The 14,511-nt window shown below is 34.9% G+C and overlaps 1 protein-coding gene across 24 annotated transcripts in view; it reads left to right on the top strand.

The window, feature by feature from the left end:
- NRXN1 (neurexin 1) overlaps nucleotides 1–14,511 on the top strand; it is a 1,421,526-nt gene that overhangs the window by 634,138 nt on the left and 772,877 nt on the right. For 23 of the 24 annotated variants that reach the window (XM_074205787.1, XM_074205768.1, XM_074205895.1 and 20 more), the window contains one exon: nucleotides 4,634–5,017. In XM_074205787.1, coding sequence (XP_074061888.1) covers nucleotides 4,634–5,017 — 384 coding nt within the window. Of the gene's footprint in view, nucleotides 1–4,206; nucleotides 4,310–4,633; nucleotides 5,018–14,511 lie in introns of those variants that run through there. The other variant, XM_074205948.1, reaches the window with a different exon arrangement.

Below are 14,511 nucleotides of genomic sequence, written 5' to 3'. Positions count from 1 at the left end.
GAAATTGCTATTTAAATTCTACCTCTCTCTGCAATCCCCATCTCAGTAAACCCCCTTCTACTGAAAGCCAAATTTATAGTGCAGCCAATCTCCCTTAGGAGGCTTTTCCCCCCTTTCTTTCTGTGAAAGTCTAAAAAACAAATGTTCCCTCAATGACTTGGCTGCCTGGGCAGTCTCTTGTCAGTCATGTTTTCATGCCCTTCTCCCTATAAAGACAAGCTCTATTCTTCTGTTCAAGTCAAGGAATGCCCTTTATTCTGGGATTTGAAATCACCATGTGCATGGTGTAAGGGGCAATGTTTCAGTGTCCTTAACTAGATAAATGCTTTCCCATTTCATTTGGCACAGACTGTGTCTACATCAGGATTGACCTTAAACAAAATATGAAGCAGGCAATTTGTCTTTTTTTATCTAGTCTGTTCCATTTCTCCCCTTTTCATGGATCTCCCTAGGTCTGGTGCTCTCCTTATGCCCACAAGGGACTCCCATGAGGATTTCTTGATCCTCATAATGTCTTGAGTTTTAGATCTTTTATGACCCACTTCTTCAAATCAAAGCTCCTCTCCATTAAATTGGGAAAGGAATAAGGCAATTTTTAATTATGGAGTTAATATTTTACAATTCTTGGTATCAAACTAGTTGCTCTAATGGTGGTAATTTCAGGCATATATGAAGACAGTTGCAAGATGATGCGAACCAGTTAGGAACACTTGAGTTCAAAATGTACCTCTGACAATTACCAAGTATTCAGGAGTAGGTTATCTTTCCTACTCAGAGGTAGCAAGGTGTATACTAGATAAACCACCTGGAGTCAGGAAGATGATTTCAAACTGTGATCCTGGCAAATCATGTCACCTCCACCTGCCTCAAGCTTTCTCAGCTGTAAACTGAAGACAATGGAGGCACCTACTTCTTAGCATTGTTGTAAGGGTAAAAGGTGGCAACATTTGTAAAGTTCCTTAAAAATCTTAAACACTTTATAAAGCCTAGTTATCATTTTTATTTTTTAAGCCTCACACAACTTTTTAAGGCTTATCTGCTAAGTTCTAGATGGATTTCTGTCCTATGAAAAGAGGAAGTTACCACAGCAAGGAAATAACATTTCCTTGATTTATTGTCGTCTTAAGACAGTGAAATATATTTTTTCCCAAGGTCAGCTTTTGACTCCTATAAATATCATCCCGGAGGCAACTGTCTGATCTGCCTTTGAATAGAAAGAACTCTGGTTTATACCTACAGTCCTATAAGACTCTTTTTTAAAAACTCTACCTGATCTCTCTCCCCAGTTAGTCAATTCACTAAAGATGTTTACTATTTTCTAAAACTATTGTTCCTGGAAGACAAGGTTCCTGTCTTATTCATCTTTGTACACCTACTGGCATATGGATATACACCCTTTTCTCTTTGGAGGAATGATCATTAATACTTTGATCCCTGGATCTCATGATACTAAGATAGATGAGACCTGATCTCATCAACTTGTCTGGTGTGTGTGTGTGTGTGTGTGTGTGTGTGTGTGTGTGTGTGTGTGTGTGTGTATGTGTATGTGTATAAATCATATCCCATATGTTTCTACCCATCTTGTGAAACTCTTGGCCAAGTCTTTCTGTAAGGTCTCTAAAACAGACCTTTATGATACATTGAGGGCTTCCTTTTATTTCTGACGTTGTGTAAAAGGCAGTAAAGTACACAGAATGTCTATTCTTGTCCCCATATTTTCTGGACATATATGGTGTCCATGATTTTCTGTAACTAAAAGATCATGACTAATGGTCATTTGGAAACTAGGAAGTTTGCAAAACAGACAAGCTCACAAAGAGAATTTGTTCAGTAGAATGATATGTATGTGGGATTTTTCATTCTTTTCCTTGCTTTTTTGTTATCTTGTAGTCCTTCTATGTCCTTCATTTCTGTATTTAATCATAGACAGGATAACACTTTGTGTTAAAGAATGTGTTGTAGTTTTTTTATAGAACCATAGAAATTTAAGGCTAAAGGGAACTAAGAGATGATCTAGTCATTGCTTCACTTTATTGATGCAGTAACTCAGACCCAGCAAGACTGTGCAACTTCCCCAAGGTTACAGGGCAAATGGTAGCATAAGAATTCAAATCAAGACAAGGTTTCATTGCCTTTTCTTTTACTCTGTATTCCTTGATCCAGGTGAACCAATGATAGCTTAGCCACAAAATAATTCTATTTACCATTAACCAGATCCTATTCTCAAGGAACAGATACTTGGAAGTCCTACTCATTCAGGATATTACACACTCCTCTCAACAGCACAGATAGCTCCAGGAAAACGCCAAGGTTTCTATATTTCTCAGAAAACAGGCAATTTTCTATTCCCCAGATCTCTCCATCTCTGAATAATAGGAAAGTGAGGTCAGTATAAATTTTCTCATTCAGAATTTAGTCTGAAATATACATGGAAAACTGCTGACTTCCCTAAACTTTAATCATGAGATGAATGATAAATGAATTAAAAATGATTTATCTCTTTCTATATGTCAAATATTGACCAAGTATAGAGATGCAAAACTAAGTAAATCAGTCCCAATCCTTGAGCAACTTACCTTCTAATAGACAATATAGAAAGGATATATATATATGTAGGCTTGGAAATGGAGAAAAAAATGGTTGTGGTTGTGACCTGGATGTAAATGGGTAAAATGAAAGTTCTCCTATCAGGGACCAAGATACTAGGAGCAAGAGTCTTAAGCTTCAAAGTCAGGATGGGAAGTGCCACAATTCAGGTGGCATAATATAGCAATAAACTGGAAGTAACAATGGTCCTGGTTCTATGTAGTGAAAACTTATCTATCAGAGCCAAGGATAAGGGACAAAATCTGAGAGGAGATAAGAGGAGAGGGAGAATCAGAATTCAGAATGTGTGGTTTAGAGATAGCTAGGACATTCATAATGGAATCAGTCACCCAAACAGCCAAACAAACATGCTTAACTGTTGACAGGTTTGCTCAAAGGCAAAAAATCAACAAAAAGGGAATGAAATCAGAAATACAACTGGCCAGGCTCCACTTCCATGGATTCTCCCAGATTTAGGTGAGTTTTAGCTAGATTTTCATCAGGATTCCAATCAAGATTTCTAGGACATAATACAAAGTACCTAGGCATGGATATAGATATACTCCCTGTGGAGTAAATGGTACAATTTACAATGTGGAAGTCAGCAATGCTCTCCAATGCAAAAACTAGTACATTTCCCCAGAGTAAAAATGAGCAATCTAACATAGCCACTGTTACTTTGGATTGAGTCACTGATTCTTCTGCTGTCCTGTGCTTGCCCTCTTTTAAAGTTAGTTCTTTTCCATTTGGTAGTATATTGATAGCAAGGACATTCATTTGTTCTTAAGTGAGGTAACATAGGAATGGGGTGTTCAGGAGACAGATAAGCATTGTGGTTGGAGCCTAATTTATAAAGCTGTCCTTTGCTTGACCTTTGCTCCCCTTGCCAGCTTCTCTCCTTGAAAAAAATAATAGAAAACATATATTTTGATGCAAAGTGAAGTAACAGAACCAGATCATTGTATGTAGTAATAGTAATAATGTACTGTGGTCAGCTATGAATGACTTAGTTCTTCTCAGCAATATAGATATTTAAGATAGTTCCGAAGGATTTATGATGAAAATTACTCACCACTTGAATGTGGAGTGAAACTTTTTTTTAACTTTTCTACTTTGTTTTTCTTTTTTTTAATTCATTTTCTTGATCTATGCACTCTTCTGCAACATTCCTAATATGAAAATATGTTTTTCAAGACTGCTCATGAATGATCTTCATCAAAGTGTTAGCTTTCTCAAGGACAAGGAAGGGGAGGAAATTTGGGACTCAAAGATTATTAAAAAGAAAGAAATGCTAAAGATAGTTTTTATGTGTAATTGAGAAAACTAAAATAAAATCATTCTTAAAAAAAAGAAAAAGAAAAAATTTATAGCACCTCACTCCTTGATAATTCTGCTGTGTCACATCTCCTTCCTGGACAGATGCCCTTTGGCTTTTTTTCCACTTGTTGGTCTTGCTTTGATAGGACAGACTCAGGGCTATTTATGAGAGAAATAGATGCAAGCACTTTTACAATATTAAGATAAGGTGGATCCCAGGATTTAAAGTTCTAGGTAAATCATTAGTCAAATCCTTCATTTATATGTAAAGATGAGATCCACAGGAGATGACATGCCAAGTTCTCTCAAGGGCTGCAGTTAGAACCTGATTGATTAGTATGAGGAATGAGCCCCCTGAGGTGGTGGCATTATGTGAATTCACTCTTCATATTTCCACTTGGATGGAGTCAGTGCTACTTTTTATTTAATTTAACTTCAAATAGTTTAAATTTGCATGTGCATAAGCATTAATTGAGATCTAGTTCTATATCTAACTTAGCATTAATTAAGACCTAGTTATAACTAACCAAGCCTGAACATAAACCCAGTTTCTCTGACTCTAAAGTCATTATGTATTCCATTAAATTATGTTTCCTCCAGGATGCCTAAAGTTAAGCAGTTTTGTTGTTGTTCATTTAAATGATCAAATAAAATAAATAGGGACAATGTCTGATCTTTAGGAGGTGACCATGCTGCATGCTAAAACATCTTCATTTTTTAATTTTATCAGGTACCATTTCCGTCAACACACTGCGGACACCCTATACAGCTCCTGGAGAGAGTGAGATCCTAGACCTGGATGATGACCTCTACCTTGGGGGTTTGCCAGAAAACAAGGCAGGTCTGATTTTCCCAACCGAAGTATGGACTGCTCTTCTCAACTATGGCTATGTGGGCTGCATCAGGGATTTGTTTATTGATGGTCAGAGCAAAGATATCCGACAGATGGCTGAGATTCAGAGCACCGCTGGAGTCAAGCCTTCCTGCTCAAGAGAAACGGCAAAGCCGTGCCTTAGCAACCCATGTAAAAACAATGGCATGTGTAGAGATGGGTGGAACAGATATGTCTGCGATTGTTCTGGGACAGGCTACCTTGGCAGGTCCTGTGAAAGAGGTAGGTTTAAAGATGAGTCACCTACCTTTGATTATGTTCAAAATTCTTACTAAATTACTGAGACTGGTAATAGAAGCTAAACTGTCTCTTATTAAATATTCAATATTAAATCATTTCATTTTATTTATTTAGTGGCAGCTAAGTGGCCCATTGCTTCAGAGGCCTACTGACTGTGCCACTCTGGACAAGTCACTTAACCCTATTTGCCTCAGTTTGCTCAACTGTAAAATGAACTGGAGAAGGAAATAGCAAACCTCCTAGTATCTTAGTCAAGAAAACCCCAAATGGGATCACAAAGAGTCAGATGTGGGGACAGCTAGGTAGCACAGTGGATAGAGCCCTGGAGACAGAAGTACTGGAGTTCAAATCCTACCTGGCTGTGGCAAATCGCTTGACCCCATTGCCTTAAATAAATACATTTTTCTTGGTTGTAAATGAAATATCCAAAAAACAAATTGCTTAGTGTATGCTCAATAATTAAGCACTATATAAATGTTAGATATTATATTAGTATATGTTATTATTTTACAATAATTACTATTATTATTATTATTATTTCACCCATTTATGTCATGAATGTGAATTAAGGACCAGTATGTCAGGGATTATTATTGATGAGCTAAATATCTGGGAAGGCATACAAGTTGAATATGCCATTTTAGGAAACAGATTCAGAATTTTTGAGTATTTTGGGAAACAAGACCTAAAGGGTGTTTCTGGTTCAGAGGCTGTCTCTTTTTTCCCCAGAAAGGCCACCACTTAACAGAAATAGCATCTGTGCCATGCTCCTTTCAGAAGAAGGGCTGATGAAGCATTGTGCTTAATTAGATTTATGGACATTAATGGTCATATCAATGACACAAAACATCATTTGAGACAGCATGGTGTAGTGGATAGAAGACTTGCTTTTGAATCAAGATGATCTCACACAGTTCAGGTCATGACTCTATAGCAAATATTAGCTGTATAGCCAGCAGTAAGTCCTTTAACCAATTAGTGTCAATAAGAAACGCTCTAAAATGAGAGGTTACATACAGAAAGTCACTGAAGAGCTACTATTCTGAATTAGTGGATGGAATTCCCACACTGATGTGAAATCACAGATCCAGTCTGTCTCCCTCCTTTTGCAAAATTAAATCATTTTAGTAAAGATGTAAGAAGAAATACCACTGACACTATTTAGGTTCAATATGAGTAGACTGAAGAGTTAGAATGGGGTAGCAAATACTGTGTTTTTCTCAGAGAAAAAAAAATGAAGTTTGGGCTGAATTTCTCCTTCTGCCAAATACTGTTGGTATGATTCTAAGCATGTTATATTAACTGTGCAGTGCCCTAGAAGCTGCAGAGAAGGAGTCAATCAGATTTGACAGGGAAATATCTTACTGGAAAGGAACTCCCAATACCAGTGAAATAACACAGTGGGTCCCAAAAATAAAAAAAAATAATTTGAAAAAATATGAGGCAGTCCCCTTGGTTAGGAAAGAAAAGTAAATAAGCATTTAAATAGTTATCTACTATGTTCCAGGAACCCTGGAGGGGGTTTCACAGCAAAACCTGTAAGGTATGTCCTAATACTCTCTCCATTTTACAGTTGAGAAAACTGAGGCAAACTGAGATTAAGTGATTTGCCAACATTCACAAAGCTAGGATCAAAGGCCATATTTGAACTCGTCTTCCTGATTCTAGACCTAGTGCTCAACCTTTATTATAATATTTTTAATTTTTAAAATTTTTTAATTTTTTTTAACTTTTTGCAAGGCAAATGGGGTTAAGTGGCTTGCCCAAGGTCACACAACTAGGTAATTATTAAAGTGTCTGAGGTTGAATTTGAACTCAGCTACTCCTGACTCCAGGGTGCCACCTGGATGTCCCTCAAACTTTATTATAAAAAAAGACATCAAAACACATTTTCTGGAGTGTTAACTAGATCATTTATGTTACTGAATTTCAATAAATAGGTAATTTTGTGCATCTCTGTCTCACTTAGATCCAATTCCCACACAACTCAAGACCACACACACATCACATCATTATATAATTGGTCCTTTTCAAAAATGAAAGTCTAACATCAACAATTAATGCCATTTTTAGAAATACATATAACTTTCAGCAGAGCCTTCTGTCTAAGTCCTAGGCTTCCACTAAAGAAAACCTTACGCATCATATATGTGGCCAATGAATCATTATATGAATCAGTTCCAGAGTGAATCTACTCTGTCAGACAGGAGTTAAAATTTCTTTTTTCCCCTTTTTTCCCAACCTCCCTCAATGTGTGCGGTAGGAAAGGGAGGGGGAAAATGTAGTAGGACTGAATTGGGAGGGAAGAGAGAGAAGAATGAAGAATAATGGAGGATAAGAGGTTAATAAGGGTTTAGGTAAGGAACATTTAGAAGATGTTGGAGATGGAAATGGGAAGAAAAAGCAATAGAAATGAGCATACACTCTTCTACCAAAGTGAAGACTTCAGTCACTTTACCTCTTTCCCTGATGGCAGTCAAGCCATTCTTGTTCATTTCCAATAATTGTGTGAAAAATCCATTTTATAATCCATTAGAGTTGCATATACCTTATTCTTAATACTATTACTCCATTCCAAATACATACTTTCAACAGCATTAATAGTATTTTTCATTAAAATACTCAACAATTTTTTAAAATACTATACGGCATACAATTTTTTTTTATTTTAATTTTCCTGGGACTCAACTTCATCTATAAAATAAGGCGTTGGACTAGATTATCTCTGAGATTCCTCCAAATTCTAATCATATCCTATCATACTTTTTTCTCTTTTTTTTGCAAGAAAATAGAGTTAAATTATTACCCAAGGTCACCCAACAAAGTATTAAGTGTCTGAGGCTGCATTTGAATTCAGGTCCTCCTGATTCCAGGGTCAGTGCTCCATCCACTGCGCCATCTAAGTTGCCCTCTATCATCCTTTTTATATTTTTTAAAAAAAATTATTAATTTATTTATTTTCATACATACATATATGAATATTTTTAAGTTACAAAATTTCCTTCTACCCTCCTTTCCCACCCCCTCAAGATTACCATTATACATACATATTTTGTATAAACATATTTATATATTAGTCATTTTCAGTATGAGGAATTAGGATTTAGAGAAAGAGATCCTTTTTCAAAGAAAAAAGTATATTACCTTGATTATGAAAAGATATGTCTAAAAACTGAATGAATATTTGTGAATTGTTCTGGTTCCTCAAGGCAGAGCAGCAGTTGATAGCAAAGAATATAGATTCTGAAGAACTAGAAGGGCCATTAAGGGTCATCTAGATCAACCCCTTCATTTCAACTGATGAGAAAACTGAGCCCAGAAAGCTTACAGGAATTGCTCTATGTCACATTTAAGTCAGGTCCCATGACTCCAAAAATCAAACCTCTTTCCATTACATCTGTTTGCATTCTGTATATATTCTCAGTTGACTGTAAACAGGAAATTATCAGTTTTGTGTTGTGCAAATGAACAGGACAATAGACAAGTACATGTGCTTATAGTGGAATTGTCTCTGCTAACAGAAATCTAATCTCAATGTCCCTGAATTGGCAAAGGTGGTTATTTCTTTTAAACTGTCTGTTACCAAACAGTTTTAAAAAATGCGTCCTTTGTTCTTTGGGAAAAGAAAAAAAATAATGTAACATGATGAAGAAATAGGAAAAAAACAAACAAAAAGGGGGGAAATATGTTTAGGATATATCATAGTTAGACCTGATTTAAAAAAATAATAATAATTTTTAAAAAACCAACCCTTATTGAAATTACCCAATTTTTAAAAATTTTTGTTCCATTGGACAAGGGCCACCTTATTGGGAAGCCTCTGTATTGTATTATTCCTAGTTAAATGATACTGGAAATGGAAATAACTGAACTGTCACATGAATTACAAAAGCTTTCAGTTAAATATGTATGGTATACCACCCTGTGGCAATATTCTGCTATTACATATGGCAAGCATAAATATAGGCATTGTATTTTTCCTAGCAGAAGGTGGGGGGAGGGAATATTTACATATTGCAGTAATTAGAAAGAGGGGTGGCAAGCATATGCAGATTTGCAAATGAGAATTTAATAGCAAACTTCATCACTGGGATTCTGCACATATCCACATCTGACAGGTTGCTGTATCTTGCTGCTGATTTCCCTGTTGCCACTTTGGTTGTGCAAAGAGTGTAAAGAGAAAGGTTGTTGGTTTTTAATTGTTTTTTTTTTCTTGGCCTATCCAAGTGCAATCTGAGCATCCTTTGATTTCAAAATTAATTCCTTAGCATTTTTTGCTGAATGATGATAACAGGGACGACCAGGTTTGTGACTGCCAAAGTTGACCCATTGCTTCTCCATGTGCTACTTGAATCAGCAAAGGACATATATATATATATATATATATATATATATATATATATATATATATATATATTATATATATATCTTACTTTTTGGATTTTCTAATTCATAAGAAACCCCTTTGCATAGAAGAAGATAATTAGCATTAGAAGAGAGCTTAGAGACAATTTGGTTCAGTAGACAGAATGTGGAACTTGCAGGCTAGAAAAGCTGCATTTGAATCTTACTTTGGGTGACCTCAGACAAATCATTTAATTCTGATGGGTCTGTTTTGTTTATTTGAAAAAAAAAAAGAAAGAATTAGATTTGAAGTCTTTAGTTATCTCTTCCAGATCTAAATCTAAGATCCTTTAAAAATATCTAGTATCCTGCCCTCACTTCACATGTTAAGATACCAAGGCCCAAGAAAGATAAAGTTACCTGCCTGTGACTATATCTCAAATACTAGAGCTTCAACTGAGGAAGAATGGGGGCCAAGGGTGGGGGGAAGCATTGTACTACTATTACTAGCTACCTATGAGCCAATGGTGAAATCAGCTTATCTTTTCTAGGCCTGTTTCTTCCTTAAAATGAAGAAACTATAGTAGGGATCCCTGTTTTCCCTCCTAGTTCTAAATTCCAAAGTTGTCATCTAATTTTCCTGCAATATAATTATTCCATCTTCATTTTATATATAAGAAATTATGTTTATAAGTAGCAACAACTAGCATTTATAATGTGTTTTCATGTTATGCATTTATCTCATTTTATCCTTACAACTACCATAAGGGATAGGTGCAATTATTATCCCCCATGTTACAAATGAAGAAACTGAGGCAATAGAGCTTAAGTATTAGTTTTATTCTCATATTACACTTGAGGAAACTGAGGCAGGCAGGGGTCTGAGTCCATATTTTAATATAGATCTTCCTGACTTTAGATCCATAGTAATGAAGAGAAGCAATGTTCCTAGAGGCATGGAAGGACTCAAATTCAGGTCTTCTGTCTCTTGACCTATTCTTTCTCTTATGCCATATTGGATATCCCTTGTGGTCATTTGCAAATATGGATACTTCTACAGGAAGGAAAAAAAATAGAAGTCTGAACAGAGTTACACTCAATGTTATTATTGGATTGCGGTGAAGTAGAATAAACATTGATATGAAAGGCAGGAAACCTGATTTGGGGGGCTCGCTCTGTTTCTACTCTGTGACCATGAACAAATTCATAAGCTTTCTTATCCCCAGTTATTGTTTTTTTAATCTGGAAAACTGAAAAAAAATTTAGAATAACTCCTCAGGTACTGAGACAAAAGTGTTTCAAATTATCATATACCATACAAATTGTCACATTATTTATTATTACTTCTAATGGCCTTTGCTAATCACAGATAAGACATTTTATGGCAATTAGGAAAGTTATAAATATTAAAGGAAGTGAAAAAGAACAAGGTACTTTCATTTCTAGGTAATACAAATTTTCAGAAAATAAGAAATCATGTTAGCATAGGATATTGGAAATGAAGATGATTGATTTGTGTTAATATAATTTTAGAGAATTTTCAATAAGTTAAAAAAATGATCTTCCTCTAAAGCTATATGATAATTATATATCAAGAAAACTCCATATCAAAGTATGTATGTCAAACAAATCAGGGGAAACCTCCCCAGAAAATGACAAACTATAGTCAATATGGAACCCAGGCTCCTGCCACCTGTTTTGATGAAGCATTTTTTGAATAAGGAGAAACTGAACATTTTTTGGAGATTTTAACATTTCCAAACCATTCTTGATTATATGTAAAATAAAAACATCAATATAATCAGAAGCCTCATTTTACTTGTTTATGAAAACTCCAGCAGATGGAGGGACAGATGTCACAGCAATATAATTTGGCTTCTTCTCTGATTTTCATCGTAGATCACAATATGTGACTGCCTGTCGGCAGAGCCGAACACAGGTGTACACCTTAGGCTTCAATGAAGAATAATGCAAAGTAGCAAATTTATCAAACTTAACGATGAGGTGGAAGGAGACATAGAAGACAAAGCTGAAAATGTCTTGTTCCCTTCCTTTTTGTACCTCAGGGAAATATTTAATTGGAGTAAGGTTTTTCAATAATTTTCTTTTGCAAGTAGATTAGAAAAATGATCTCACCATCAATTTTAACCAAAAAGCACAGTCTTCAAATGTTAAGGCTTTATTTACCATTTATTTGACAACTCTCAATTTCATCCTTATCTAGTTTGCATTACTTTTCCAAGTAAATATTTTCTCTAATCATGATGAATCATGAGAAATTACACTTACATTTTGTCAATTTTTGGCACATGTAAAAAAATTTAATGCTATGTGGATGGGTAGTGTCTGTTTTGTTACATGTTTATATAAAATAACATATTATTATATTCCCTTATGCTTTTAAAAGTATGTTTTTAAAAGGAATAGTACGTGTAGATTTTTTTCTATTTTTTATTATGAGTAAACCTGACCCTATATTAATCTATTATATTTATTCTAGAGAGATTCAGGATTATTTACCAAGTAAAAACAAGTTTTCATTTCAGAAAATGATATTTTTTCACTGAAATTATGAATAAAAAGACTGTATTTAAAAGATATTTAAATATTCAGGATGAAAATGGGACAGTGCCATCAACTATCTTTTTTTTAATGATATAAAACCAGTTAGTTTTCATCCAAGTGCTTTAGTACTTCAAAGTTGATTTGGGAACAAAACAAAGAAGACTTTAATTGATTTGAGAAGGCTGTGATGGTGGTGGTAGTAGTGAATACCCAGCATTTGTATAATATATAATTACATAACACTGTTTCACAAAGCATTTTACTAAAATTATTTTATTTGATTCTCATAACAGCCTTGTGAGTAAAGTGTTGCATCATTGTCTCATTTTACAAATGAGCAGACTGAAATTCAGGGAGGATAAATGACTGGCTTATGTTAACACAGATTATATCATTGCCGAAATTTGAACCCAAGCCTTTCCTAATTTCAAATCTCTTTTTTATTTTCACTGATCTATATTGCTAAAAAGTAAACATCTTCAGAGAAATATTTCTTTCATTCCTTTCTTCTTTCTTTCCTTTTTAGTTCCTTTTTTCTTTTTTCTTCCCTACTTTCTTCCATCTATTCTACCCTCCTTCCTCATCTCCCTTCTTCCTACCATATTTTTTCCTCTTTTTCTTCCATCCTCCCTCTCTTCTTTTTTTGATTTTTTGATTTTTTGATTTTTTATTTTCTTTATTGATTTTTTGATTTTCTTTTTTGATTTTCTCCCTCCTTCCTTTTCCTTCCAATCAGAGGTATAGTAAATAAAAGTTGCAACTACAGTCATATCCACCTATTTTCAGATATGACCCTGTAGAAGTGCAGTTCTCAAGAGTGCTTTCAAGAGTCACATTAAGCATGAATAATTAAAGTCAGTCGAGTCTTATTGCCTTTTTACTCAATACTGTTATAGACTATAAGACATTATGTCTTACAAAAATTCACCTTCATCAGATAAAGGGGGGGATTCTTTAATATAAATCTCCTCTACACTAGGCCATGCCCTATCATCCATCTCATCACATCCTACTGAATTCAGCAATCCCTCAGTTCAGTTTTAGTTGATAAGTTAACAAAAATGGATATTTTTCCTTTATTCTCATAGAAGACCAGGACATCAGGGAGATGATGCCATGACAAGCCCATGAATTGGATTTGAGTGGGGGGGGGGGGGTGCTATGCTAAGTGACCAGCCTCACTTTCTCCTCCAGAGCTATCTGGAGTTGTGAATTAGGATGACTGGAGATGGCCCTGGATACCAGGCAATCAGGATTAAGTGTCTTGTCCAAGGTCAGATAGCAAGTAAGTGTCAAGTGTTGGAGTCGAATTTGAACTCTGGTCCCCCTAATTCCAAGGCCAGTGCTCTATCCACTGCTCTATCCATTGTTCCAGTAAGCTGGCCTTAAGTTAACAATGAGATCAGTGAGACTATAGAATAGTTTCCAAATGTTAGCATCACTCCATCATCCCCTAGGGATTCTAGTTGTAGTTCTTGACTAGAAATCAAGAGACCTAGAGTAAAATCAACCCAGGTATCTGCCTATTAGTCATGTGACTATAGAGAAGACATTTAATAAGTCTCTGAGTTTCTGCTTCCATCTATAAATTTAAGATTATATATATATATATATATATATATATATAGTATATACATCATAATATTAGTGTGAAGAAAGCATTTTATAAATCTTAAAACACTTTACAGGTGTAAGTTAATATTGTGTGTTGATCTTACGTGGTATGAGAAAAAGATTAGTGAATTTGGAATCAGGAGATAATCTCCTTGCATTTGTTCCCTGTTTGAACTTTAATATGTCACTCAACTTTCTTGGGTCTCAATTTCCTCATCTATAAAAGGGATGGTTGGACTAAATGAAATCTAAGGTTCAGCCCCAAGTCTAAGATTTTTGTAATCCTATTATCAAGTGATCCTAATGATGATGTTTGTCCTTTGTTCTCAAAGAAGACCACAACATCAAGGAGATAAGGCCATGACACACATGAATTAAGATATCAGTAGTGGAATGGGGGGATATTGTGCTGCCACCATCCTCACTTTCTTCTCCAGAGACATCTGGGTCCACCGACTAAAGATGAATTAGTATGACTGTAGATGACCCTGGATATGAGATAATTGGTTTAAATGACTTGCTCAAGGTCACATGAAGGATCAATACATGTGAAGGATGGAGTAAAGTTACATCTACATGAAGTGAAAACATTTTCAATCTTTATAAAATACTTGAGTCAACTCCTTGAATGGAAAGTAGAACTATTACTTCATCTTTCATAAATTTAACAACTCTTCATTTGATGAAGTTTGTCATTTTGACCATTTGGACATTGTATAGCTATAGCTTCTAAGGTAGCAACTTACTTTTGTTTTCATAAGGGAACCATGATTTTATTAGATAGGGTTCTAACTGCATTGATGAACAGCTCAATCTCTTTGAAATTGAATAGTCTTTAAAGGTTCCCACATATATATATATATATATATATATATATATATATTTTTTTATATAGATACATATATACATATATGCATATATATGCATATATACACACATACAAATATGCAAGC

Source organism: Macrotis lagotis, chromosome 1 (assembly GCF_037893015.1).
Source record: "Macrotis lagotis isolate mMagLag1 chromosome 1, bilby.v1.9.chrom.fasta, whole genome shotgun sequence".
Classification (NCBI taxonomy): Eukaryota; Metazoa; Chordata; class Mammalia; order Peramelemorphia; family Peramelidae; genus Macrotis; species Macrotis lagotis.
This window is presented reverse-complemented; position numbering and strand designations above follow the sequence as displayed.